At 43.4% G+C, this 27,618-nt stretch overlaps 1 protein-coding gene across 2 annotated transcripts in view; it reads left to right on the top strand.

Moving 5' to 3' along the window:
* The window catches only part of LRRC27 (leucine rich repeat containing 27), a 440,921-nt gene that overhangs the window by 331,389 nt on the left and 81,914 nt on the right, over nt 1–27,618 (top strand). For both annotated transcript variants that reach the window (XM_085606197.1, XM_085606198.1), the window contains one exon: nt 21,595–21,740. In XM_085606197.1, coding sequence (XP_085462323.1) covers nt 21,595–21,740 — 146 coding nt within the window. The remainder of the gene's footprint in view (nt 1–21,594; nt 21,741–27,618) is intronic.

The raw sequence follows: 27,618 nt of genomic DNA, 5'->3' as shown, positions 1-27,618 counted from the left end.
TGCTTTCATGCTCCTTTCTATTTTCCTTTCCTTCTTGACTGTTAAGACAGGTAGGGAATGCATAGAATTATATAGGCTAAAAGCGAGGGGATGAATCGATGCAAACCCTGTAACAGAATTGCTAATGTGTTCTTGTATAAAAAAAAATGTATAAAACATGTTGAAATAAAAAAATAAAAAAATAGCAAACATTGTATACATTGCCGAATAGGGGGCTCTGCCTAAGAAGAAATTTCACATCAATCCCGCATACCTGTGTTAGACTGTATGCAGCACTTACCTCAGTAGCAGATGGAGAGGTACTGATTTATTTGTCCCTCTGTCTGTGTGGTTGATGAAACTTTCACTAAGAGGTGTTAATCTGGCAACTAGTTCTTTTTTTTTTCTGAGAATATTTTTTTCACTGTTCTCAGTGGGATTAAAATATAAATCTGACTTGAATGGCAGTAACACTCACCAGTCTATCCAATTTCTAAGACTAGGATGGAATAATAATGTGAAATAAATTCTGAGAGTTTGTAAAATACCAATAACCGAGTGTAGGAAAATAGAACTCTGAATGGCAGTCAATCACTATTCTTGTAGAAATGGGTCTTAGACACCATCGCTCACTTTTTTCGTGCTTTCCAACCAGTTAGCAGGAGCGAGCACAAAAAAAGGCCTAAAAAGAATGGTGCCACTTAAGCAACTTTACTGCAACTCAGCAGGAGTTTCACGGCATGTGTCATGGCATAGCCATTTACCTATGCAGCACCATCTGTTCCAGTTCCTACCTGGTTCACTTATGGGCAAGTTACACACCGCTTCGTCTTCTATTATATTCCAGTTTTTTGGCCGTGTATCCATTATTTGTCTCTCGTTTCTGGAAGGGGAATTTGAAAAAAAACTGTGTTAATTTTTGTCTAGCTAGAAAAAAAACTACTTCTGTTACAAGGGGTTTTACAGCTAGCTTCAGGCACTGCATTGGCTTCAGACAATCCAGCATTACAACTCTGACCCACATAGAACTTATGTTTGTTGCCTTGGAAACTTTGATCTGCTGACTCCTTGTTTCTTTTACACTGAGAGTCATCCAAGGTCTCTGGAATTCCAACAGATTGTATGTTTAGTATGGAGCCAGTGCTGCAGGGGACTTTAATGCTGAACTCAGATTACTTTTACCTTGTTGAAGAGGGGAAACAGTACAATGTGCTTAATCAGCAGTACATAACAAAATTAGCTAAAAAGCTGCACCCTAGGTTCAGGGTCCGCCACTTACTATTACATTTTCTCTTTCGGTGTAGATGTACATAAATACCGCTTGGAGGACCAGTTATAAATGGCAAGAATTACTACTCTCTCTAGATAAGGTTGAGAAGGTTTCACAGATGAGTGCTTGAGCCTCTGGAACATCCAAAACTGGACCAGTACAAACTAGGGTTGGTGAGGCTGCAGCTACTTCCTCACAGAAGCATTGGTTAAACCCTTTGTCTCAGAATATGAGCCTAGCTTCCCTAAGGGTCCTGGTAATAGAACATTTGTACGATTGTGTTTAATGACCAAATAACCTCTCACCTGCCAAAAGGAGATGTTATAGAGATTCTGGGCAAGACATAGACTTAGTATCCAAAATGGTCTGGAGTTTGTCATGGTCCCATCTTCCTACATGTGTAAATACAAGAATAGATTCCTAAAGAGAAACAAGCATTGGCATAGCCAATAGGTCTCGCTTTTCGGACCTTACAAGTATTTAGTTATGCAGCACAATATCCTTGGTGCAACAACATTAACTGTTGCATGGTGAAACACTTATAAGGTCAGAAAAGGCGAGACCTATTGGCTATGCCAATGCTTGTTTAACAGTCAGTCAATCAATTTGCCTACATTTCTACTTTATTGTAAGCTTTGCACTGTTATTTTTAACATCTGTACTTTTATGCATTCAGAAAAATGCGAATAAAGTGATGTTGATTGATTGAACTCTGCGACTCGCACAATGTGACCAAGTATGAAAGTCACCTGTGCACAAGTAGGAAAGTCACCTGTGCACAAGTAGGAAAGTCTCCTGGTCTAACTCTGTGACTCATGCAGAGCCTGTTTGCTTTAAGAGAGACGTGTGCTCTGCGACAGGCATAAAATGTTTGCTTGCAAAAAATACAATAAAAATAATCGTAATAATCATAACAATTTATATAGACCATTGATACAACACCCATCACAAACTAAATGACGAATTAACTTACCCATGAGTTATTGTTATCCAGCTCAGTGACGATCGTGCTCACAGGTGTGAGGCGCTTTATGTGCACTCGGCGCTGTGCAGTGCCCTGAGTGCATGAATGAATTCACCTGCCGTTGCTCTGCGGGCTGCACTATCTGCCCCCAACCAACCATTCCCCGGTGGGAAACCGACCGCGGTGCAGCAGCGCTAATAAATCCGTCATCGGCATTATTTTGATAAAGCCATCCCAGGGTGACTTCCCACAGCCCCCAACCCTGTAATTAGAAACAGCTTGCGCCGCCCCGGGCTGCAAAAGTGCGTTTTATTCCCTGCATCTGACTGGGGGTATCAGGGGCGATAAATGAAGAAAAAGTTGCGTTTTATGATCTGGATAAACGCGATTTTATTTGCACGTTTTCTGCGTTCAACTACATCCCCGTAGACATCTTATAAAAAGCGAGGGGGAGGAGCGCGCTCTACTACTGGGGGTAGTGCAATCAGAGGGACGCTGAAGGGAACAGGCCAAGAGCAGAAGGGAGGGGGAAGTGCAATCAGGGATGCGAGGAAAGAAGGGAGGGGGAAGTGCAAGCAGAGCATCCTCAATGAAGCTAACAAGCAGGGAGGGGGTAGTTAAATCAGAGGTGACGAGAAGAGCGTGGAGAGAAGGGGGGGGGAGTACAAGCAGAGGATATTTGACAGTCCAGAGAGCTCCTAGAAACAGGTACATTTCCGCGTAATATACTTTGTAATCCGCAACAGTCATATGTCAGTATTTAGTTCAAGTGTTCCTTGGTGGCACTGGAGTGATTTTCCACGTGGTACGAGTAAGGCTGTAGAAGTTTGAGAGTGGCATATGCAGAATGTAAGACCTGGCTATTCCAAATTGTTATTTGTATCTAGACATGAGACTCGGGCGGTTGTTGTGCATGTGGATCTCTTAATAAACCTCACCCAATCTGCAGGATTGAAGAAAATATTGTTTTCACTGCAGCGTCTACTGTGAAAACATGTAGCGGCTGTGGCAGAAAATGAGATTATGCAAAGCAGAACATAACAGAGTGGAAACACTGTGTAATGAGTGAGGGAGACTGACACTGACATGTGTTGGGCCACAAACTAATTCACAGAGTATCTGTGGTATAATTAGTTTATTTTGAGATCTAACTATAAGCCGGTATTGCGTGCACTGGAGTCTGGCGTGCCAATAATGTGCACTCGGCGCTGTGCAGTGCCCTGAGTGCATGAATGAATTCACCTGCCGTTGCTTTGCGGGCTGCACTATCTGCCCCCAACCAACCCTTCCCCGGTGGGAAACTGACCGCGGTGCAGCAGCGCTAATAAATCCGTCATCAGCATTATTTTGATAAAGCCATCAAAGGGTGACTTCCCACAGCCCACCGAACCATGTAGTTAGAAACAGCTTGCGCCGCCCCGGGCTGCAAAAGTGCGTTTTATTCCCTGCATCTGACTGGGGAGAAGGGGCGATAAATAAAGAAAAAGTTGCGTTTTATGATCTGGATAAAAGCGATTTTATTTGCACGTTTTCCTCGTTCAACTACATCCCCGTAGACATCTTATAAAAAGCGAGGCAGGCTGCCGGCAGCAGGGGGAGGAGCGGGAAGTACAGTCAGGGATGCGAAGAAAGGAGGGAGGGGGAAATGCAAGCAGAGGAGCCTCAATGAAGCTGACGAGAAGGGAGGGGGTAGTGCAATCAGAAATGAGGTGAAGAGCGGGGAGAGAAGGGAGGGGGTAATGCAAACAAAGGAGCCTGAATCAAGCTAAAGAGAAGGGAGGGGGGAGTGCGAACAGAGGAGCCATTAGATGCCAGCTGTGCACGCGCTCGGGAACGCAAGCATTAGGCCAGCAAAACACCGTGGGTAGCACTTTGAAATCCCACATACAAAATGTCTCTCCGAGCAGCGCATGCACGCTGACTCAGCGAGACCTAAAAAGGCAGTGAGAGAATATCCATTTACTCCTAAATGCTGAGGGATTTTTAATCTTGATCAATAGAAGAGTCAGCACGATGCCTCTTCTCCAATACCTAACCCCTATTGTCAACCTTTGGAACCTCTTGTTTAGGAATTGTAAGAAACCGGCTTACTGGTTGAGGAGTGTGAAACTTTACTTAAACAGCAACCAAATTCTTGTCAGGGTGAAGTTGCTAGCAAATCCCAAACTAACCTGTGCTCAAATATCTGGTAGCTTGGCACAGAGCAGTCAGGCTAAATGTAGAGGCAATGTGCTAAGTATTTATTCAGCACTTCAGACAGAATAATGTGAAGACACAACACAAGAAGAATCCCACACCAAATTAGAAAAAGAGAGTAAATGTTAAGAAATAAATCACGATCAAAACAACAAAAATCTAAATAGTAGAGACTGAGATATTCAATTTTAAAGCTTTAAGTGAAAATAGCACTAAAAAGCACAAAGCGCCAAGTGTGGATATCTGGTTGCGCTAGATCGGGACAAAGTCACAAGTTCAGGCTGATCAGGATGGAGTGTGGGCCGATTACAGGGACCCAGCTGGGTTCGCTGACCAAGAGTACCTTAAATCTGTGTATAGCAGTAGCGGGCAAGTGGGAGGGGCACTCAATAGTGCTGTGCTAATTCTATATTCCACCGAGGCTGCAGGCAGTAGTCTTCTCCAATTAAGCGCAATCCTAGTGGGGCTCCCCGTGGGTACTCTTCTGGTGGGCGGAGACACCAACGTAGTTTTAGATCCTGAGCTAGACAGCTCCAATCCACAAGTGGGCCAGAAAGGAGAGCGGACCTTTTCGGGCTTCTTGACAGCCATGGGCTTGGCGGACCTCTGGCGGAAGCATAATCCTCAGAGGCGGCAGTATACATATTACTCATCAAGGCATTGCTCCTTCTCAATAATTTACTATTTATTCACACACACTGACAGAGTAGAGGAATTTGCTTCACCAGTATTTATGGATAGAGGCATCTCTAAAATCAGGGATAAACTCCAGGAAGAAACAGACCTATACTTCCAAGAAAATACAGGGTCAGTGGGCTCACATCAGACTCTGTAGGAGGCCTATAAGGCTGTGCTAAGGGGCCAGGCCCAGGCAATAATAGGGGGCAAGAAGACAGAGGAGGCATTGCAAATGTGGTCACTGGAACACTAAATACTTCAAATGGAAGAGTAAGTGATAGTTGGGGGGAATTCAAATAGGCAGCATGAATTGGCTCTGCGCCAGCGAGTGTTGCGAGCTCTGGCAGATGGCGCGGTAAGAGAATATGCCCTGGCTACACAGCACCGGCTTTATGATGTGGGTGACAAGGCTTCCAGGCCATCGGCCTGGCTTGAAAAGCGAGACAGGGAGAGATTGTGGGTGGTCAGCATACGATACAAAACTGGGGCACTGCACATTTACAATGTGGAAATAACAGAAACGTTTGCCTCCTACTATGAAGGTGTGTATGCACCGGTGTGTGCAAGATCTGAGGGGGATTGTGATGAACTACTGCAGGGCTTTTCATTGCCCACTTTGTCTGCAGAATCGCTGAAGGCCTTAGATGCTGACCTTACTGGGGAGGAACTGTCTGAAGCTCTGAGATCCTTAAAATCAGGGAAAGCAGTTGGTCCAAATGGATATCTATTCGAATTATATAAAAGCCTCACTTCCAAAATAATACCATCACTACACAACATGCTAGTAGAAGCCCGGGAAGAGGGATAATTGCCTGCAGACCAGCGAGTGGCCACCATTGTGGTCATACACAAGACGGGCAAGCCGCCAGATCAAAACAGCTCATACGGCCAATTACACTGCTCAATTTGGAGGCTTAGGTATTGGCAAAGGTCTTGGCCAGAAGACTAGTGTCTGTCATAACAACCATAGTCCATGTAGATCAATCCGGCTATATGCCCAACAGAAGCACTCGTCATAATCTGTGAAGACTCTATGGAGTGCTTCATTCGACAAAAGACCACAGCAGACGGCATTAATGACGTTAGATGCTTCGATTGCCTTTGACAGTATAGAATGGCCGTTCTTATTTGTAGTGCTCACTAAGCTGGACTTCAGCCCTGCTTTCTGCAGTTGGGTGAGTCTGCTCTACCAGGGCCCGCTGGCCCGAGTATGAGTTAACGGAGCGCTGTCTAGGACATTCCAGGTGCGAAGGGGCAAGAGACAGGGCTGTCCCTTACCGCCACTGCTTTTTGCCTTAATCTTGGAGCCACTGGCACACTGGATCAGGACGGACCCGTTGATTTGGGGCATTGCAACGCTGAAGGGCGGGGAAGACCGGATATCGTTGTACGCCGATGATATAATCCTATACCTTTCAAGACCATACTACTCTATAGCACAAGTATTACACATCTTTGAATTATTCGGCAGTTACTCCGGATTCTCTATAAATTGGGCTAAGCTGGTGATCTTTCCTATGTCCCCCCCTCCAACAGCTGCCAGCGAGGTGTGTGGCTCCAATCGCGACTGATGGATTTAAATATCTAGGTGTTCATGTTACCCGAGATTAACAATTGTTTCTGAGGAAAAACCTTACCACCCAGCTAGACAGGTTTCATATGGACGTGCTGCACTGGCGCACCCTGTCGCTGTCCCTCATGGGCAGAGCTGCGCTGTACAAGATGATGGCTCTACCATGCCTTTTATACATCATGCAGAATATCCCATACCCAATCCCCCCGACAATCTTTAAACACGTGGGCCAAGAAGTCCTTACATTGCTATGGCACGGCGGTTCACCCAGAATAGCACTGCAGAAACTTCAGAAAGGGGTCTATGACGGCAGCCTCGACGACCCGGACATTAAGCTATATTAGTTGGCCTCACAGCTACTGGATTTAAATGACTGGGTCTACACAGATGAGAGTGAGCCAGCCTATAGGGGAGACAAAGACGCAATGAAGGGGAGGAACTGCGAATCGCTTCTATATGCCAAAAAGACACACCTGAGTGGCCTTGCCACACTGTGACTGTAGTAGCATGCTGGGGGGAGGCGCACAGACTCCTGGAATGGCAGGCCAAATTAACCAGCATGACACCCCTCTGGGTTGGTGACCAGTTGAAAGAAGTGGTGACATAAGGAGGCTTCAGGGGCTGGCAGACAATAGGCATCAAGTGACTAGGAGATGTGTGGAGGAAAGATGCTCCTCTTCCCTTTGAGGACTTACAAAAAGAGTACAGTCTGCGGAGGCACATACACCTGGGCACGACCCTCCCAGATCATTCCCCCCAGATGATAGACTCCTGTCAGATCCTATCCCTGAAAAGGCGACCTCAACCACTTATCAAATCTCATGAATAATATACCAGAACCCCTGACGATCCTCCGGGCGGCTTGGATTGACGATCTAAGCAATATAGATGATGAGGAATGGATAGAGGCACTGCAAAGCCCTAGAAAAATAGCAATCTGTCGAAGATTTAGGCTGGTACAGCTTAAGGTACTACACCGCACATACTACCCGTGCACACTGCTGTTCAAAACGGGGAGGACACCAACATCGCTTTGCACCAGGGGCTGGCAGTGGGATGGCTCCTTTTTCCATATCCTATGGGAGTGCCCCAAGATTGTGCAGTTCTGGCAAAGAGACACGACATAGTGGCAAAAGTGTTGAATACTGAGGTCCCAATGGACGCCAGATGGCTCCTTCTGAGGATCGGGGGTGGAGTCGGAGAGATCCGAATATATCACTATTTGGTTGACACTGGCAGCAGGTATTGCAAAACGTAACATAGCCAGAGGCTGGGGCGCGCCCCAACCTCTGTCAGTGACTGAGTGGGAAAAAGATCTGGACTGGTGTACAAGAGCAGGGGATGTATTAAGAAATGGGAGAAGATTTGGTCACCATGGCGTAGATACAGGGGGACATAAGGCGACCTGAAATATGTGTCACAAATGCCTACCAATATGTAATGACTGGGCTGCCCATGGTGTATGCACACTCTGAGGCACCAGCAGGGTCTTCCTTAGTGATACTACTATTTATATGCTTGCGAGAAACGGTGTGGCACCCACCTACCCGATGATGTATTACTGATTCAAACTGATGTAATGATATACATGCATACTAGTGAGTGAACATGTGTACTGTACTTTGAGCTTGTTCAATAAATAGATATATAAAAAAAGAGTACCTTAATTCCTGGTTGCGAAGAGTTGCAGAGTCCCGCATCGAGGTTACGTAGCCCAGCTGAGGTGATGCGAGGTTGTCTTCTTCGAAGCTGCCGTTGATGAGTGGCATGCGATGCGTGGGCCTGCTTCGGGGATGCATCGCGCAGTAGCGGTTCTAATGGGGCTGCAGACTGCAGACTGCAATGCTAAGTCCTTGTGTCGGAAAAGTCCGTGCAGTGGAGGCCATGCGAGGGCCGGGGCAGAGATGCATTGCACAGCTTCGGTTACAAGTAGCTGCAATGCAAGGTCCTGTGTCATCATCGAGGAGAACATCTATAGGAGGGCTTGCAAAGCGAAGTCCTGTGGCGAGGAAGCATTGGCACAAGCTGGTTCAGAAGAAGCAGTGGACTTTGATGCAAAGTTATTGTGTCAGGAAAGACCACCCAGCAGAGGTGATGCGTCAGTTCTGCTCGGGGGTTGCGCTGCACAGCAGAAGAGATGCGCTGGTTCTGCTAGTGCCACAGATGAGCTGACTGAGCACATTCAGGTCCACTTCCAAGGGTCCAGGACTGGTGTAGTACCACTTGGCTGAACTAAGACTCACCCATGGCAGAGTAAAGGTGCTGGGTTCAAGGTAGTTGGGGCTTTCTGTCCCTGAGGCTCTATTCAGGAGGCCAGACAACTTGCCCTAGGAGTCGCTCTGGAGTCCTGTGTTCAACAGGCACAGGTCCAGTTCCTTTCACCCAAGCAAGAGGGCAACAAGTCAGCACAGCAAGGCAGCAGTACAGCAGAGAGGTGGTCCTTTCAGCAGCACAGCATTCCTTCATCCTGCAAAAGTCCACAGGTCCAGAAATGTAATGTAGAGTTGAGGTCTGCGTTCCAAAATGCATAACTAGGAACCCACTTCGAAGTGCCTAAAGCTTCTAGAAGTTTCCAACTCTCTCGGGTGTCAGGCATCCCCTTCCACCCAGTCCTGGCACCAGCTTGTCTGGGGTCACAATAAAATATTGACATTCCCTTTGTGAGAATGTTCAGGCTGTGCCTTTGCGATGTGCAAGAGTGGAAAGTGACAGCTCCACCCCCTTGTTAACTCAGAGTGGCCCATCCTGCCAACACCTATCTTCCCTTTGTCTCACTGTCTGCAAGCAATACACAAAGACCAACTGCCAGCTACACCTATTCATGTGACTCAGAATCAGGCTGCAGACACCAAATGATTAGAACATGAAAATGCCAATTTTCCCATGAGGCACAGGGTCAAGACTGATTTGAATATGGCTGGGTTCAAACTGGAATGGCATGGTGAGCAAAAAAAACGATGGATTTAGGCCCAGATCTCTGTACTGGAGTGAATGTATGACATTATTCTGCATGCTGTCCATCAACTGTTGGTTTTGCAACTTTCTAAATGTAGCATTTTCGGAATTGTGATAAAACATCAGACTTTACCACTAAAGTGGGCTTTTAATTACAATTCTTTAGACACCAAACTCAACTTGTCTACCAGCTCCCAATTGGAAGTTACAGCCTATCAAATGTAATACGGTAACTCCTATGTTAGTGCATGAGGGAGGTATGCCTTGCAGTACTGAAAAACAACTTTAGGATTTTTTCACTACTAGGACATGTAAAACCTAAAGGTACATGTCCTACATTTTAAATACACTGCACCCTGCCCTTTTGGCTGTTCAGGGCCTGCCTTAGGGGTGATTTATATGTATTAAAAGAAACGTTTAGCCCTGGAAAATGAGTATTATACCAGGTCAACATGGCAGTGTAAAACTGCACACACAGGCTACAATGGCAGCCTGAGACATATATAAAGGGCTACTTAGTAGGTGGCATAATAAGTGCTGAAGGCCCACTAGTAGCATTTACTATACATGCCCTGGGTACAACTTTACTAAGGACTTTCAAGTAAATTAAATAGGCCATTGGGGGTAAGCCAATTCTATCATGTTCAAAGGAGAGAGCACATGCAAGTTAGCAGTGGTTAGCAGTGGTACAGTGTGCAGATCCTAAAAGCCAACATAAATGGGTTCAGAAAACAGAAGGGTGAAGGCAGAACTTTTGGGATGTCCCTGCAGAGAAGTCCACCAGGAATAAAAAAAATTCCAGTCTTCAGTTCAACAGACTGCTTCAAAGTTGCGCCTTGGAAACTTTGCTATTCTGCCTCAGAGGAGTGGTCTCTTGTTCCTCAACTGTTTAACTCAAATTTGAGCCTTTAACATCCCAAGCAATTGGACACCTACAAGTTTTTTCTGTGTTCTTTAGATGCCAGATACCAAGCCTAGTTTGTTTGACTGTTTGTCAATACACAACTAATAATACTCCATCTCTTAATCCACCATCTTTAGCACCTGCCTTACTACAAATGAATCAGGTACTTCACTGACCCCTAAAAGTGATGAAATCAGGAGCTGGAGGAGTCATGGCAGCCCTATACAATAAAAAGCGACCTAACCCACTGATTGGCCCGACGGCACATACAATAGACGTATGGTATATGGCGCAAAAGAAACTGGGATGGCAGGGGGTTATCACACAGCTTACACCACTTTGGGATACAGGAAGGCTGGGAAAGCTTAGAAAGAGTAAAGGATTCAACGCCTGGGACGCCATAGGCATTTCTACGGTGGGAGGCCTGTGGGTGAGGGGTGGGGTGGTGGCGTTCGAACGCCTGCAGGAACAATACGAGCTCGCCACGGCTGAACAATTCAGGTACATACAGATTAGGCATGCACTGCAGGCAGCAATACCGCCCAACACCGTCCTGCCGGAGGCCTCTCCATTAGAGGACAGACTCCTCACTGACTACATGACGAAAAAAGCCACCTCCTTCACTTACCGTAAATTAGTTAATAACCTACCTGACCCGACACAGGCGCTGAAGGTCAAATGGTCTGCAGACCTTGGGGACATGGATGACTCGGAATGGCAGATGGCACTCTCGTCACCGCGGGAAGTTGCAGTACCCTCTAGATTGAGACTCATACAGTTGAAGATACTGCACCGGGTATACTTCACTAGATTAACCTTACACAAAATAGGGAGTGCCTTACACCCGTATTGTCTGCGGGAATGCGGAGAAGAGGGGACTTTTTATCATACTATATGGCAGTGTCCGAGGATTATGACACTGGGTGGCAGTAATGCGGACTATCTCACAAGTGGAGGGGGTATCGGTAACACCAGAACCTAAAAGATGTTTGTTGAATATATGGGAGCCAAGTGATCTAAACCATCCGGCACAGGACTGGGCCACATTACGCATGATGGTCGCCAAATGGAATATAGCCAGGTTGTGGGGCTCCAGACGCCCGCCGAGGGTCAGGGCATGGTGTGGGGACATGGATGAAGCAATGGTAGCAGAGAAAACTACATATGTTAACCGAGGTTGTCCGCAGAAATGGGGGAAGGTTTGGGGTGCCTGGAACAAGTACAGGGGCTTTATCTGTGAACCACCGGAGTTGCCGAATGAGGATATTTCCATCTGAAGCGGGGAGGGGGTGAGGCGCTATCTATGGGTCCGTAGATGAGATCTGACCACTATTATGATGTAACAGTGTTATGAGCGTTGACGTCTGATAATGTACCAACAGAATGCATTTGTATAGCTATTCCTGTGATTGTGCTCTGCCCTAACTTTAATAATAATAAAAACAATGTTAAAAAAAAAAAAAGTGATGAAATCGATTTTTAAGTACATTCTAATTCTGTGTCTGCGGTGCAGGGAATTACACACATGTAGTAAGTAAAATCAGAGACAGCCTCTGCAAAGAGCCTCTTGCTCAACTTTTATTGCTCAACCAGATCCTCAGTTAGTTCAAATGAATTGGTGTTTCTCTGCTGGTGTCTACTACTCCACAACCTCGCCTTCTAGAGTCGACACAGTCAAAGTTGACACAGGTATGTATACGTCAAACCTAGAGCCTTTAAAGATTGATCTAGAGGAGCTCAACGGTTCTCTCACCCCACCATACTCTCTATTTCCTGTGCTTTTAAAAGTTAGTAAAAACTCAAGTTTAGCACTGACAGAACTTTGATCTCACGGTCTGTACACCAAAGAGGCACCAGGTCCCATGGGAAGTCATCCTGCTCCATGGAAATAGTTTTACAGAGAGGGAAACTACCTAATGTTTGTTTGTAAATACCCACAACATTGTAGGCTTAATTGGTGGTGTTTACAGCATTTTATATAGCTGCCCTACATGGAACTATCCCTATACTGCCCATACAGTAAACTTGGTACTGGGGCAACCTGTTTTGCCAATATATTGTCCACAGTACAAAGCTGCTCACAGATAACGTTGTGTGCACTTATGTAGCAATTGGAAGTTCAAAACGTTTTTAATCAGGCTCTCAGTGATTACAAAAAACATTCTTTATTGCCAATTACATGAAATTCCTAGTTTTTTTCTTCCAGGAATAACCACGCAATTCTCCTTTTAATTCTCAGTAAATTGACTATTTATATGATTTATTTTCATGAAGAAAAATGTAACTCCATACTTTGTATGAAAGTTTGGATTTGTGTAAGTGGTGCATTTCTTTCCATTATTATTAGTTTTCTTTATGCGCTCTTTAAGCATTACCAGGCACGTGCATCAAGCTAGGATTTTGCGAATCCTTAATTGAGAATATTAAGGATTCGCAATTAAGGACTCGCAAAATCCTATGCATGTAGGAATCGTTATAATAATAGCGATTCCTACACATTCCTTATTTGCGACTCGCAAATAGCGAGTCGCAAATAAGGAATAGCTTCCCATTCATTCCTATGGGCCTACAGGCCCATAGGAATGAATGGGAAATTGCAAGCGCAATTTGCAAGTACCAATTGGTACTCACAAATTGCTCATGCAATTTCAAGGGGGCAAGGGTGTCAAAAGGACACCCTGTTGCACCCCTGAAATTGATCTGTGCACAAATGTTGCGCACACACATGTCCCATGTGTGTGTGTGTAACCTACAACTTTGAAAAATGCACTTTAGTGCATTTTTCAAAGTTTTTGCAAATTACCATGAAGTTCAACTTCATGGTAATTTGCGCCCCCTAGTAGCGAAATCGCGCCTTCAAAGTGGTTCTTGCATTGCATTTAAGGAATCGCAAAATGCGATTCCTTAAATGCAATCGCCATTTGAGAACTCGCAATTAATTGCAAATTCTCAAATTGCGAGGAGCTTGACCCTTGATGCATCACAAAAGCTAATTTTGCGATTGGAAACGGACGATTTTTGCGAATCGCACCGTTTGCGATTGCACAAAGCTTTGATGCATGTGCCAGTACATCTAGTAAATAATGTCCTATCTCCGCGTATGAAACATGATATCCTAGAACCCTTTTTCTTTGGATTTGTTGATGAGTTAAGATTCAATAGTTGTTGACTTAAGATTGAGTAAGAGGAAAAGCTTTTCATTAGAAGGCCCTCATTAAACTGCATTTGCCTGGGAATTCGTAAACACATAGGAAAATGTGATGTTACTTCTTTATGTGTTCTTATAGGACCATGTTTGTTTTCAGTTATTTGAGTTTCTTGATCAGTTTAACGTAAGTTTATTTTAATTATTCTTGATCAGCTTAACGAACCATAACGTGCATTTGTGAAGCACACTTTCACTCAGAAAGGCATCTTTGTGCTGTTTTTGTTCACTTCTCATATTTACCTCGATAGAACGAATGGCTGAGTTAACCTATCTAGATTTAAACATGTCGCCATGAGATCAAATACATGGTTCTGCAGTGGATGCATTAGTCTCTCGGCGGATTTCAGCAATACATTTTAAAGAGCCGAGACTCAGTATTGGACCGTGAGAGTCCCAAAGGACGATTGCCCAAGACCAGTAAAGAAAACCTATGCAGGACAATATTCAAAGTCCAAACCTTGTTGGTTTATTAAGAATTTAGGAATCATTACAGGAAGTGAAATGGTAGTTAGTTAGCTTAAATATGCATCAATATAGCACATAAATCAATAGAAAAGTCTAAGTATAAGGTTAAATAACAGACTGTCATAGAGACTGCCTTAGAAGAAATAAGCAAAAAGTTTAATTTTGAACAAATGACAACCCGACTTAGGGTCCGTTCTGTGTGAAAGCAAAGAAAGGTCTGGCACACATCCCACAAGAGGCAAATTGTATAGCTACAGAGGAGTAGAAAACCATACTCTCATCATGGTATGAATCAGCACCATAGGGCTGAAATAATTAAGTTGCATGATGTAAACGAATAAACATCACAGAAATAGTATTACATAAAACATGCTACTCCAGGAGCCACCTTAGCTATTAAGTAATAATGATCCCCTTTACTCTACAAACAAGGGAAATTACATTGCATGATTGAACAATGACATCTCCAGCATGGCTGCCTTCGAAGGACAAGATCGATGTAGCACAAGAAGCTGCACCACAAAATGAATTCCACTTCTGCTATTTTCTGCTAATGCAAAAGATCACCAGCAGGCCTTTTTAACGTGAAGAAGAAACCAACATTTCATGATTGCAAAAGGCCTGGTTATACTAACTTGAACACACATAAACATAAATATGCATTATTTCTATTAGTAAAAACTCTTCCTCTGGTATATCGAGCCACCGGACCCTGCTAGTGACAAAAGACAGAAATGTTCTCTAGCGTCGTCTTTTCAAAACTGATTTCATTGCCATAGCTTTGCCACGCGATTATAAGTCTCATTACCACAGAACCTTTCTTGTATCCTCCTTTCACCTCTTTCTCTTCTGCTTCTTTCTATCACCCTTTGCCTACTTTTCAGCAAGTCAAGTCAGAGGGGATTAGCTAAACATATATTTCAAACTGCCTGTAAACTCTGCTCTACAAACTACGTTTGGGATGTATGACGTTACAACGCGTGCTGTTACAACGCATGCTGTTACAACGAAACTGTTACAACGCAAGTGGATTTACAACGCATGCCATTACAACGCAAGTCTTTACATCGACTTGCGCTAGATGGCGTGCTAACATTAGAAAAGTGTAATTTACTATTCCAACTCCGGTCCACTTAACAGTAGGGAAGGTGTTGGGATAGTAAACTACACTATTTGTAATGTTAGCACGCCATCTAGCGCAAGTCGATGTAAAGACTTGCGTTGTAATGGCATGCGTCGTAAATCCACTTGCGTTGTAACAGTTTCGTTGTAATGGTAGTGCGTTGTAAAAGTTGCGTTGTAAAGGTTGTTCCCCAACAGTTTGCATTGGTTCATCAGTTTAAAATGTCCAGCGTATCCCATTTCAAAGAGCTCAAAAGACGTTGTTGTTCTAATCCCAAACCTTCTTTCTAAAATCCAGTTTTTAGCATGCTTTGCTGAATGGGCTGGCGAGCAGCAGGTAAAAACCCAGAGGCCTGGGCAGTTATCCTCGCGCTCTTCGTTTTTTCAAACGCTTCTCTCATCCATCCTGTGTGATTTATCAGCACTACTAAAAAGCGGCCTGTGACTGAGGCGTGAAGAATTCCTTGAGGAGCAGGGTACTCAACAGAAAGTCCCCCACAGGGACCTTACGACTATGTATTTCGAACAGTATACTGTTACTTCTGATTCAAGAGGCCACGAATCCGGATGCACTGCATGTCCGCGCACCTGACTGGCCAGTGTGTCAGGAGGGCCCGTTTTCTTAGTGTTGGTCAGTTAAGGTTCTTCAAGGTCAGGCATTTAGCCTTCCTACACCAGTGTCTTGTAACGTGTTTGAGTCGTATTGTGTGAAGCAAGTAGGAGAAATTTATTTTAATGGTACTAAAGTCATTTTTCGAACTTTAATGTTTACTCCATGTTAAGAAAACTATATATAATTACAGAGTGCCACTTGAAGGTCATTGGTGCAGCGAATCAAGAAACAAGCACACTTTAGGGGATCTGAACCGATCAGTAGGATATTCTGCTCTCTCTAGCCAATTTAGCACGTGCGGCTGTAATGCTTTCAATTCAGCACAGTTGCCTGCTGTTCCATTACTGCATGATAAAAGCGCACTGTGCTTGGTAGTTATAATTTCTTACAAACACCTCCTAGTTTCCTCCAGTGTGCGCGCGTTTCCCCATGCGGGTGAAAAGCAGTACAGTACGAAGCCAGTGTCGAGACAGAAGCCATTCTGCCCATGTGTTCTATTCATTATTTTGATTACTGTCTAGACAGCAAAATTGATCCACACCAAGGGACAAAGCAATTTATTCTGAATGTGCCTCTGTTATCAAGCAAGACCGACAGAGCCACAAACACTGTGCACGGTGCGCATACACCTGGAATCCCAGGGGGCCTTGTGCGGTCTGACCATTTAATGAGATGCTTACACTAAGATCACTCTTTAATGAGATGCTTACACTAAGATCACTCTTTAATGAGTTGCTTACACTAAGACGGGGGTCTCCAACCTTTTGTGTAATAACAGCTACTTCTGTTCAATAAAAATCATTGTGAGCTACTAATATTTTTCTTGCTGTAATAGTGACCACATCGGACACTCTTGCGTTAGTGGCTACCATATGTAAAAGTACTAGCATTGATCACCTCAGTGCATCAGGAGGGTTGCCAGCAGCAAATAAAAAAGGCCTTTGTAAATTTGAAATGGCTCTACAAGTGTAATACAGATCAGCCAGAGATGCAAAGCCCCCGGCAGGAAGTAATGATAATAGTAATAAGTATCCCCACATGATTTATCACTCAAAAAGCAGCCTTAAATATATTTTGGAAATCCAGCCATTTTGCTCCAAACATCAGCTCACGAGTTCTGAAAATACACAATTTTTTTGTCATGAATACACAATTTTGGCATACATGCATTAATTCAACCAGAAAAGGGTTCTTATATAGTAGACTGGAATGCACACAGGAGAGCCACTTACAGGTAGCTGGAGAGCTACCAGTAGCTCACGAGCTATTTGTTGGAGAAGCCTGCACTAAGATCACTCTTTAATGAGATTCTTACAATAACGCTGCGTCTAGAGGACTACAGCATCATTTTTACTGGTGTAATATCTGCGATCGGGAATGCAATAATTTAACTGAGTACTGCAGATTTCTGATTCCCCTCTTCTCGGAATAAAGAACAGTGCATCTCCTACAGAATGGTCAAAACAAAAAAAAGTGTATTCATATTGATATGCCGATACCTCCCCAAGAAATACCAAATCGCATTAAATGATCTTTCCATCCTTATGTTGGGTCACAAACGGCCACATGGTAAAGATTCTATAATGGGTGTAAGCCCAGAATCCTGCATTTTATCAAGGTTTCTCCGACTCTGTTGTGCATGGTGGAAGCTATATTTGTTTACACTGGACAGAGTGGTAAAATGCCATTCTTTCTGGCCTTTAAATAAACTCTAGTTTTTATCAATAAAACATAATGGTTATTTTTCCTACTCTGCCAGCCCGATTTGGTTACAATGGGTGATGCGTTGTATAATTTGCCAAAACGTTCTACTCACTCAGTAAATACGCATTTTTTCTATTCATGATCATTGAATCTTTTAATGTCATACAATTGTAACCTTATTAAAAGCACAGAAGGTAAGGATATAGAGCATTAAATACATTGGCGCATGTTTAATCCAGGGGGTCTGTTGGTTGAGGCAGAGTCATCTGAAAACTGCCATTTTGCTCTTCGGAAAGGCTCACAAGTAATGGTCTGAGTACTGGTGGACTCAGGATTTGGGAGTGCTGCCTCGCCCTTCGACTGTCGCTACGGACTTGGAAGTCGAGTTCGATTCAGAGTCAGATTTCTTCAGTATCATGGACATGCTTCTTCTTACTGCGCTCATTAGGTAAAATTCTGAAGTGGCTTCCCAAGGAGATTCTACATTCCTTGATTACTGCCCAGTTAGATCACACAGATGTACTCTATCTATGACTCCCGAAGTATCTCACTGACCACCATCAGGTTGTACAAATCGCAGCAGCCACATTGATCTTAAAGAATCCTCCTCAGTCATTCTTAAAACAGCCTCCTAGTCTGCCAATTCCAGAAAATAGTTCTCTGGTCCTGGCTATAAAGCGTATTACAAGGCTGACCATAGATGTCTTGGTGATAGGCTGGATCACTGCTATCTTGCCAGGACTTTAAGGTCATCGGACGCATGCCTTCTTAAAATTCCTATCGTCTAGCTAGTGAAAAAAGGAGCATGGTCCTTCACTTATTTATCAGCAAAGGCATGGAATGACACTCCTTAAGACTTACGCCACACTGTACATGAAACTCCGTTCCGCAGGCAGTTAACAACATGGCTTTTTAATACTCCTTAGAATGGTCCTGCTTGCTGTGTCATCTGCCTAACTATAGTGCCGGGGAACCCATTGGGGCAGCTTTTTTGCTCTACATTTATTTTCATTCTGTCATTCCTAAACCAATTAGGTTTTTTGTTCTCACTAAAATGTATTCCTAGTCCCGCACTCCCACTCAAATTCCACAAGATCACACTTCACTTTTCACCTGCTCCTTTTTCGTATTCATATTTACAGTTAGAAATATTACACTTCCATTCCATATATCCGCCATCATTCTCAATACATGTTTTATATTCGACTACTAGACTGTGAATGTGCAGTCTTGTTGTGAGCCATATTGTTAGATTAAACAATTGGCATAGAGCCCGGCCATGTTTTACCATTTATTGGCTTCATTGTCACTCGGCTTTACTTGCTTCCTATTCGTTAGTGTGTGTGCTTGTGTGTGTGCTTTCCTTTCTCTTTTTGTGTTTGTCCTTTCTGTGGAGCATGGACACTTTACTTGTGTCCTTACACTGCCCGCTTTTTCATGCTTTTTCATGCATTACTGTTTTCTTTTTGCTTAAGCACTCCAGAAAAGTGTATGTGTTTCCAACTATCTCCCTGGTGTGCATATCTTCACCTCTCCATGCAGTTCTTTCTCGCTCATGTGGCTCTTTCCCTCACTTCTCCATGATGTGCTTGTTCTCGTGTGCTTCCGCGCCATTCTGCTTTCTTGCCTGTGTGCTTCGACCCCCTCCCTGCTCCATGTTGTTCTCCATCGTTGACATGAGTCCAACATTATACTCCCTCTACATAGTGTTGGATTTGGGTAAACGCTAGATTTTCAAGCACTTGACCTAGATAAGGGAGAAGCAATGAAAATTGTAGGGTCATCCTATAAAAATATGGTTTGTTCAATAGTGGTTTTATTCCTGCTTACTTCCACTCCTTGGGACATGGCCTTGCATAAGGAGCAGTTAAACACAGTGGTTCATGTATGAGAAAGGGTCCTAAGGATTTCATGAATCATGCTAGACAAGTGTCGGAAGCGTAGCACATAAGACTACTGTTGCCAATCACCACCTGGAGATCAGCTTCATTGTTGAAATATAAAGTGTTGAATGCTCCATGGGGAATGATTGTGTTTAATAAGTCACCACATTCCCAGGAAGAGGAATATATTCCGTTAAGATGTGTGTGGATCTTGCAGGTTTTTACGTTAAAAGAGGTAACCAAGTCCTCACATAGTACAGATTGACTTACCTGCTGAGTTCTTAGTTCTCCTATAATGACATACAGGTCTTTCCAGAGTATGCAAAATAATCTCCATTTGGCAGCACTCAAAATAGGACTACCACTCACGAATGAGCTGTTAGGTGGCACATAGCAGGTATTGAGCGCCATACTTGTTTGCAGCATAACGTTTAAAGAAAGATCAGTACCTTATTACCTGTTCATCATGCAGCTCGTTACTGCAAGGGTCATCTCTAAAGAAAGATAAGTACCTTCTTACATGTTCATCATGCAGCTCGTTACTGCAAGGGTCATCTCTAAAGAAAGATAAGTACCTTCTGACATGTTCATCATGCAGCTCGTTACTGCAAGGGTCATCTCTAAAGAAAGATCAGTACCTTCTTACATGTTCATCATGCAGCTCGTTACTGCAAGGGTCATCTCCCTCTGGTGCACTGGGGACCATTTTATGAAAAATTAGTCTCCAGATGGCAGCACTCAAAACAGGACTGGCACTTGCTAATAGGCTTTAGCTGTGGATTTCAAGTGAACCCTTCTCTAGCGTCACCTATTGTAACTCACTCCTAACAGGTTTATGTATAACTCATCTAACTTCTCCAGCCTGATTCATCTGTGATGCAAAAAATTGACCACGTAACCCCTGTTCTTTTAACGCCCATATGGCTTCTGACTGAAGGTAGAACTTCTGTTTAAGACATTCTGAATTACTCCCAAAGCCGTGCACACCGTGACTCTCAACTGACACACTTATTTTATGTACACAAAGGTAGGCAGTTGGCAATAGAACATTTCCCAATAAGAGCAAATGCATTGTTGCAATTTAAATGTACCTACCAATTGGACTGGAATTCGTTTTCCCTCCTCAGACATGTATTTGGGATACCCTGAGCCTATTTCCATCTGCACGGAGTGAAGTTGAACCCGTTTCTGGTGGGAAACTGTGTATCCCCCAAGACCACCCAAACCAAAGGGAAGAGCAGGACGTATCCTCCATCTTTCAGACTCCATTCGTATTATATGGCAAATGTTTGCAAATATGTATGGGTATAGTAAACCTTGGCATGAAGGTAAAGCCCTTCTCAAAATTCGTATACACCAATGTTGCGAAGGCACATTCCTTTAATAGCTGCAATTTTGCAAACTTTGCATATAATAAAAACATATATTCACATGAAGGGACCCATCACAGCTCAAACCTAGGAACTACAATTTACACAGGGAGGTGATTATGCAACACTTCTGGGAGATCTTTGGCACTAAAAGAGACTACAATCAGAAAGACTAGCCAGAGCTTTTTTGAGTAGTGTATGGGACAACAAATAGTGAATTGACCAATCCCTCTCAGGGTCAATTTAAAAGTGGGGACCCTGAGAAGTCCCAGATCTTCAGTTTGAGGGGTTCTTCAGGGTTAGAAACACCAACAATGCTGCCTAAATGAAGTGTAGGGAAGCAGCTAGGGACAAAGCAAAAACGGAGGGAATGGGACAACTCCTTATCAGGTTCTGGATTTTCATCCCAACAACAAACTGAGATGTAAAGGTTGTGGTGAAATTGGAGAGAAAAGATAATACAATAACTGCACAGTGATTAGTTTATTACTCTACTGTAATAATCCGTGTTGAGATGACATCTAGAGATGAAATAGAATTTAATATTTTCAGTGATTTTGAGAATTGCATTTATACATGAAAATGGATGATGTTTAAAGAAAAACTCGAATGTCAACTTGTGTAGCAAAAATGAGAAATTTGCATTGAGCAATGCTTCAAGTATGAACGTGTTTTGCAATAGTCATTAAAACTGTAATCATATTTCCTAGGTTCCGATAACTGCACCATATGCAACCGATCACGAACGAAGTCACGCCAAAGATTCTTTGGAGCATAAAAAGGTGCATGGCTCTAAACAGCAAGAGAGAATCCGGAGAGTATCCTTAAAATCCTTGCAAGAATATGAACAAGCAAGGTTTGTAACACTCAACTACTGTATCACAATCAAAGAAAAACGTACACAACTGTCTGCTTAAATGTACATTGTAAGACATTGAACAATTGCTTGGGGTGGGTAACTAAACGCAACCCATGTCAGCATGAACCCTTAAAGTCACAAAATTAATCTCAGCTCAACCCTGTGGTAGCTATGCTACAAAGCAGGTAGGCTTAACTCTGGGCAATGTGTAAAGTATTTATGTAGTACAAAAAACAGTAATAAAGTTGAAATGCAAACAATAAAATCCAAAAAAGAATAAAAAAATATATATAGTTAAGTTGAATAAACAAAATGACACCAACGTGACAAAAATCCAATAAGGGAACCAGAGGTATGATTAGTTAAAACTTTAAGTAAAAATAGTGCCAGGAAGTGCAAAGTGCCAATGATAGTCCTTAGTCGTGGTAGACGGGAACCTAGGCGTAATTTGACACTCAATGCAAAGGAGCTCTTTTCGGAGACACAAAGCAAGTTCATCATGGTCAAGGATTTTACCTCTGACTTAGGTCCTGATTTAGATCTTGGCAGACGGTTTACTCTGTCACAACGGACAGAGTAACGCACAACGGATTCCGTCTCCTAAAATATAAATCCCATTATATCCTTTGGGATTTATATTTCGGTGGACGGGATATCTGTCATTGTTGTGACGGCTTACCCTGTTCGTCTAGCTCTAAATCAGATCCTTAGTCATTTAAATCCCAATCCACCACAGAAGTACACTTCTAAGATAGCACATGACTCAATGAGTCACCAAGAAAATCACAGCAGAGGCCAAATAGCATGATCCAATCCAGGTCTATTTGCCACTTGCCAGCTGGGCAGTTGTGGGAAAAGGCCTCTTGTTGCTTGTTGTGTCTCTGTAGCTTTAGCATGAGTTCAGCCTTATGACCCTTAGTGTCAACTTCTTTGTCCAGATACAAGAGAGAACAGGTCCAGTCCTTCCACAGCTTTTCTTAGGTCTTAGGATTTAGTCTTCTTCTGTCTTCCTCAGATTCAGGAGTGTTCTGAAGTGTAGGTGTCTGGAGATGCCACATTTATGTGTGGCACAAACTAACGTGTGAATGGCTCTTTGGAATGCCCTAACGAATAGGGTAACGGTTCCCAGTACCAACCCAACCCTCTTTGGGCATTTTGATGATTGCAGGGACACTACACCTGGGCTTTAACGGTCAGTGTCGGGAGTGTACCATTTAACTTTAAAATCCCGTTTGGGGCAGTTGCTGTACCACCAATTAATCCAGAGGCAGATATCTGATAGAAAAAAGCAGTGTTTTCAAGTAATTAGAAAATGATGCACAAGAATTGCATTTTCATCCTTGTCTCACCCCTTGAAGTGTGCCCCAAGTGTTAGCAGACCTGTCAAGCAGGAATTGGCATTCCAGCAGGATTTGACACTTTAATGTAAAAAAAAAAAAAGAGACTGCTGTGTTGCGAGACTGTCTGGCCGGGGTTTGAAAGGTGGGAGGGTAAAGGTAAGACCTTGCCCAGGTGTCAGCTACCATTTGCCTGTGACCGAGGAGGCCTCTTTGAATTGTGCCCCAAGTGGTATATGTAAAACCTCATCAGATCGTCAAGCAGTATTGTAACATCAAAGAGGATGCCCGCAGCTCCACCCTGCATATTCTGTTGGGTTCAGAGGGGTCATCTCTGCCCATTCAGATGCATTTCACAACCATTCATACCTATTCAAATGCTAATTACTGGCATAAGTGGGAGAACAAATACAAATGGGTCTCCAGAGGCTTTATTCAGCGAAAAGGTAACTTTCTAAAAGAACCTTTTCCGTTATATTTATCAAAGCTCCAACTTCAATGCTGAATTGGATTTTTAACAACTATTAAAATGGTTGTTAAATTATTTGTCTACCTGTTTCCTGACCAAAATGAGCATTAGCAAATATAATAATGTAACCTAGTCTTTCCTAATGCAATAGCCAGCTTTGCTACCGTGAAAATAGCTTTTGGGGTTCTTACCGTGTGTGCAAAATGCTGCTCTACCTGGTTCATTTCTCATTGTGTCTTCTATTAACCGTGAATTTTGACTTGGGAACAGACTGAGTGCTTGAGTCGGTCAAGTTGCTACTTGTGACCTCGACCAAACTGTATAGTGAAGGCCACTGAGTAAATATTCTTGTCATATGGTTTTTGCAGTGATCTCACTTTGTGATGTCACTGGTAAAGCTGCAGTCTTTGGAAGCTTAAGGAAGCATTCTACAAGATCTAAATCAGCATTCACAATACCCCTCCACCTTTCTTTCTGGTTGCTAATGAGAGCTGCTCACACCAGAAATTGTTTTTTATGCGGTGTCAATTTGTGTGCTCATGCATTCCCAAACATGCATGCACAGAAAACATTTGCCGTCTTCTTTCCCCCACAGATGTCCATGCTTTTATCCCTGATTACCTCTTGACAGTATGGCTGAAAACATGCAATGTACTTGCATGCTTGTACATTTTGCCACCATTGTTCTTTTCCCTGTGTTCCTTTTTCTGATCTTCCATTTTCTTCTATTTTTATTTGCTGCTGAGTCTTGCATGTCCACCACTGGGATATCCAGAAATCTATTCTTTGTGGTTGCCACTTTTGTGACAGCTAGTTGTCATAATGCTTATGTAAGTCTTCAAGTGATTTCTTGCCCTATTTATAGAAAAAATGTCACTGAAGATTTTGTTGATTTATCTACAGTAAATATGAAACATACATTGGGAGACACTGAACTTTCTGAAATGCAGTATAATAAAACATTAGGTAAGCAGGACCAGCAAAGTCTGAAAGAGTTTATTAACCATAGAAAAAAATAATTATCTCAGTATCACAGACTCTGTTGACCTTGGGGGTCACCCAGCAAACCATAATGAAGTGAACTCAGTAAGTAAAGGCAATGCACACATGTTTAGAAATCTTCATAGAGGCTTCCAATAAGGAACACATGACTTTGCAAAAGAGAAGGAGTACCCAGGTACAAAGTCTAAGATCATGAGAAAGGAACAAGATGGCATACAGTTGTATTGAGATTGTACACTTTTCTGCTGAGAAAGCTAATCAAAACGTTCTTGTCTCTGGCCCCAAGATTCGAAAAAGAGGCTACTACTGTTATATTTAACTCAAGACAGTAATTCACATTTCACAGAAGGATTTAGCAGGATCAATGAGAACATCACTCCATTTGTTCCAGAGTACTGTGTGGACCTTTAGATGGGAATCTCTTAGATCTCTGTTGAACTTGGCTCCCTATGCAGGGTCACCCCTCCTGTTTTGATGGATTCATTTTTGTTAGCCTTAGGACTCAGCCCTCTACCACTGCTAACCAGTACTAAAGTGCTTGTGCTCACTCCCTAAAACATGATAAAACTGGCTTAAACCGTATTGGCATATTTAATTTACTTATACGTCTCTAGTAAAGTGGTATACCACGTATCCAGGGCTGGTAAATGAAATGCTTCTTGTGTGCTGTAGCACTTGTTGTGCCATCCACTTAAGTAGCCCTTTAAAACATGTATCAAGCCTGCCATTGAATCCTTTGTGTAGTTTTAAACTACCAATCGGGTTTGACGAAATAAACCCCTCGCCAGGCCTAAAACTTCCTTTTTATTACATAAGGTAAGACCCTAAACAGGCTATAGGTCGGGTGCATTGCATTTGAAAAATGTAACATGTACTTTTAAGTTTTTGATGTCCTGTTAGTGAAAACCTCACAAAAATGTGTTTTTCATTACTGTGAGGCCTACCTCTCCCATGGGATAACATGGGGTTACCTTATTATATTTATTAAATTAAATGTTTTGTCTGGGAGCAGGTAGAAATGTCATGTTTGGATTCTAAGGAATTGTAATTTAAAAGCTTGTTTAATGGTAAAGTCTGATTTTTAGTCACAATTCTGAAAATGCCCCTTTAATCAGGTTGGCGTTTTCTTTTCCTAGCTATTCGGTGCCTGCAGCCAGGTCCTGGGTCACATGACTAGGTGCAGTTGGCCTTTGTGTATTTCTCCCAGACAGCCACAGAATAGGGCAACTGGGTATTAGCAGGATGGGCCAACCTGGCAAGGCTCAGCTGTGCACAGCCCCTCTTTCACTTCAACAACACTGCGTCTGCTCACACACAAAGAACTTAACACTAGCTTGTCTGTGATTCCAGACATCCTGGAGGCAGGGCAGGGAGGCAGGAAATTCCAAACACTCCTGTGAGGGGGTTGCGAGCTCCAGAAGTGGACTACACTTCAAAGCTGACACCAGGTATAAACTTAGGTCCCGTAGACCTATTCTTCAGTTCACTTCTTGACCTGCGGAAGGACTCTGAGAGGACTGCCCTGCTGCCTGCGACCTCCTGTGTACTTCACAGAACTGCCCTGCTGCACCAAGTGGACTGCCCTGCTGTCTGAAGCCTGCCTTGTGCCCTCAGAGAACTGCCCTGCTGCTTGAGACCTGCTTCTCTGCTTGATCCTCAAGACTTCCAGAGTGACTCCAAGTGCTAGTTGGCTGGCCTCCTGTTCAGAGCCTCAGGGACAGAAAAGACTCCAACCATCTTGAACTCATACCTGGACCCAGCCTAAGTGAGTCCTGACCCTCCAAGTTCTGCCCCTCCAGTCCTGGGCCCTTGAAGGTGGTGCTAAAGGTGCTCAGTTAGCCCAAATTCAAAACCTGAGACTTAAAGCATTTTCTGCCACAAAATGCTCTGTGAACTGAGAAGAGACCGGGGCCTACCTGCTCCACCATCTACCCACGGTGCATCGCCGGTTGGCCTGACTTCGAGGTAGCTCCACACTACATTTCTCTCTGCACCAGCAAATCCTGTTCAGTGGCACTTCATGAGAAAGGTATCCAGCCTCCTGGAGCCCTCATCGAGTTCTGCCTGTAGCTTCCTCCCGCTGGAGATTTGTTACTTCCAAAAAAGAGATAAAGTCCGAACGTTGAAATATTCACCACAAAGTCGTCCAACAGCTCCCCAACGACAATGCCTCCTCCTCTAAAACTGCTGCCTTGCCCCGCTAAACTTTACCTTCTCAGACATTTTTCTTCAAAAAATGTTCTAAGTCTGAAGGTAAGCGGAGACCAGACCCCATTTGCTTCATGTATCAGGACTGTGCTCCATTTTGGTCATCTTAACTTTGACTTTACACCAGTCTTGCATGACTTGATGCCCGCGGTTGATGCTTTGATCTTTCAGATGCTATTTTTTACTTCAAATTTAAAAAAATCATAATTCTGGTTCTACTTATAGGATTTTTGTCTTTTGGGTGTCAAATACTTTATTAAAATGTTCTCTATTTTTCTAAATTGGTGTGGGATTTTTCTTGTGTTGTGTTTTCATTTTATTACTGTTTGAAGGCTGCATAAATTCTTTACACATTGCATCTAAGTTACGTTTGACTGCTTCTGTGCCAAGCTACCAGAGGGTTAAGCACAGATTCATTTTGTGACCTTTTTGGTTCACCCTGGCAAGCATTGTGGCTGTTGCTTGAAGAAGGGCTCACACCCCCTCAACCGACAACCCAATTTCTAACATTCACTATCAGGTTTGAGTATCTCCTACAAATGCGGACACACCAAAACCCCCAACAGGGGAAAACCACTGCATACCCAAGGCAGTTTGTTAGGTGCATGAGGTGGGGTGTAAGCCCCATGGACAATGGCTCCAGTTGCTTAGCAGTTGGTCTGTCTAAATATAAATTGCAAAGGAAAATCTTTCTAGCTGGTCCTAACTAAATGCCCACGATTGATTGATTGGTGAGTCAGGCCTCATATGCCTCATGGTTATGATAGCCCTACGTTACTTGTTGCTCCTTGTTGTATCCTGCTTGTCATGTTACCCAACGATGTCATGGAATGTCAGAGTTGTGAGGGTTCCCTGGAAG

This window comes from Triturus cristatus, chromosome 1_2 (genome assembly GCF_964204655.1).
Source record: "Triturus cristatus chromosome 1_2, aTriCri1.1, whole genome shotgun sequence".
Taxonomy (NCBI): domain Eukaryota; kingdom Metazoa; phylum Chordata; class Amphibia; order Caudata; family Salamandridae; genus Triturus; species Triturus cristatus.
Note: the sequence above shows the minus strand (reverse complement) of the source record. Positions and strands in the feature narration are given on the sequence as shown.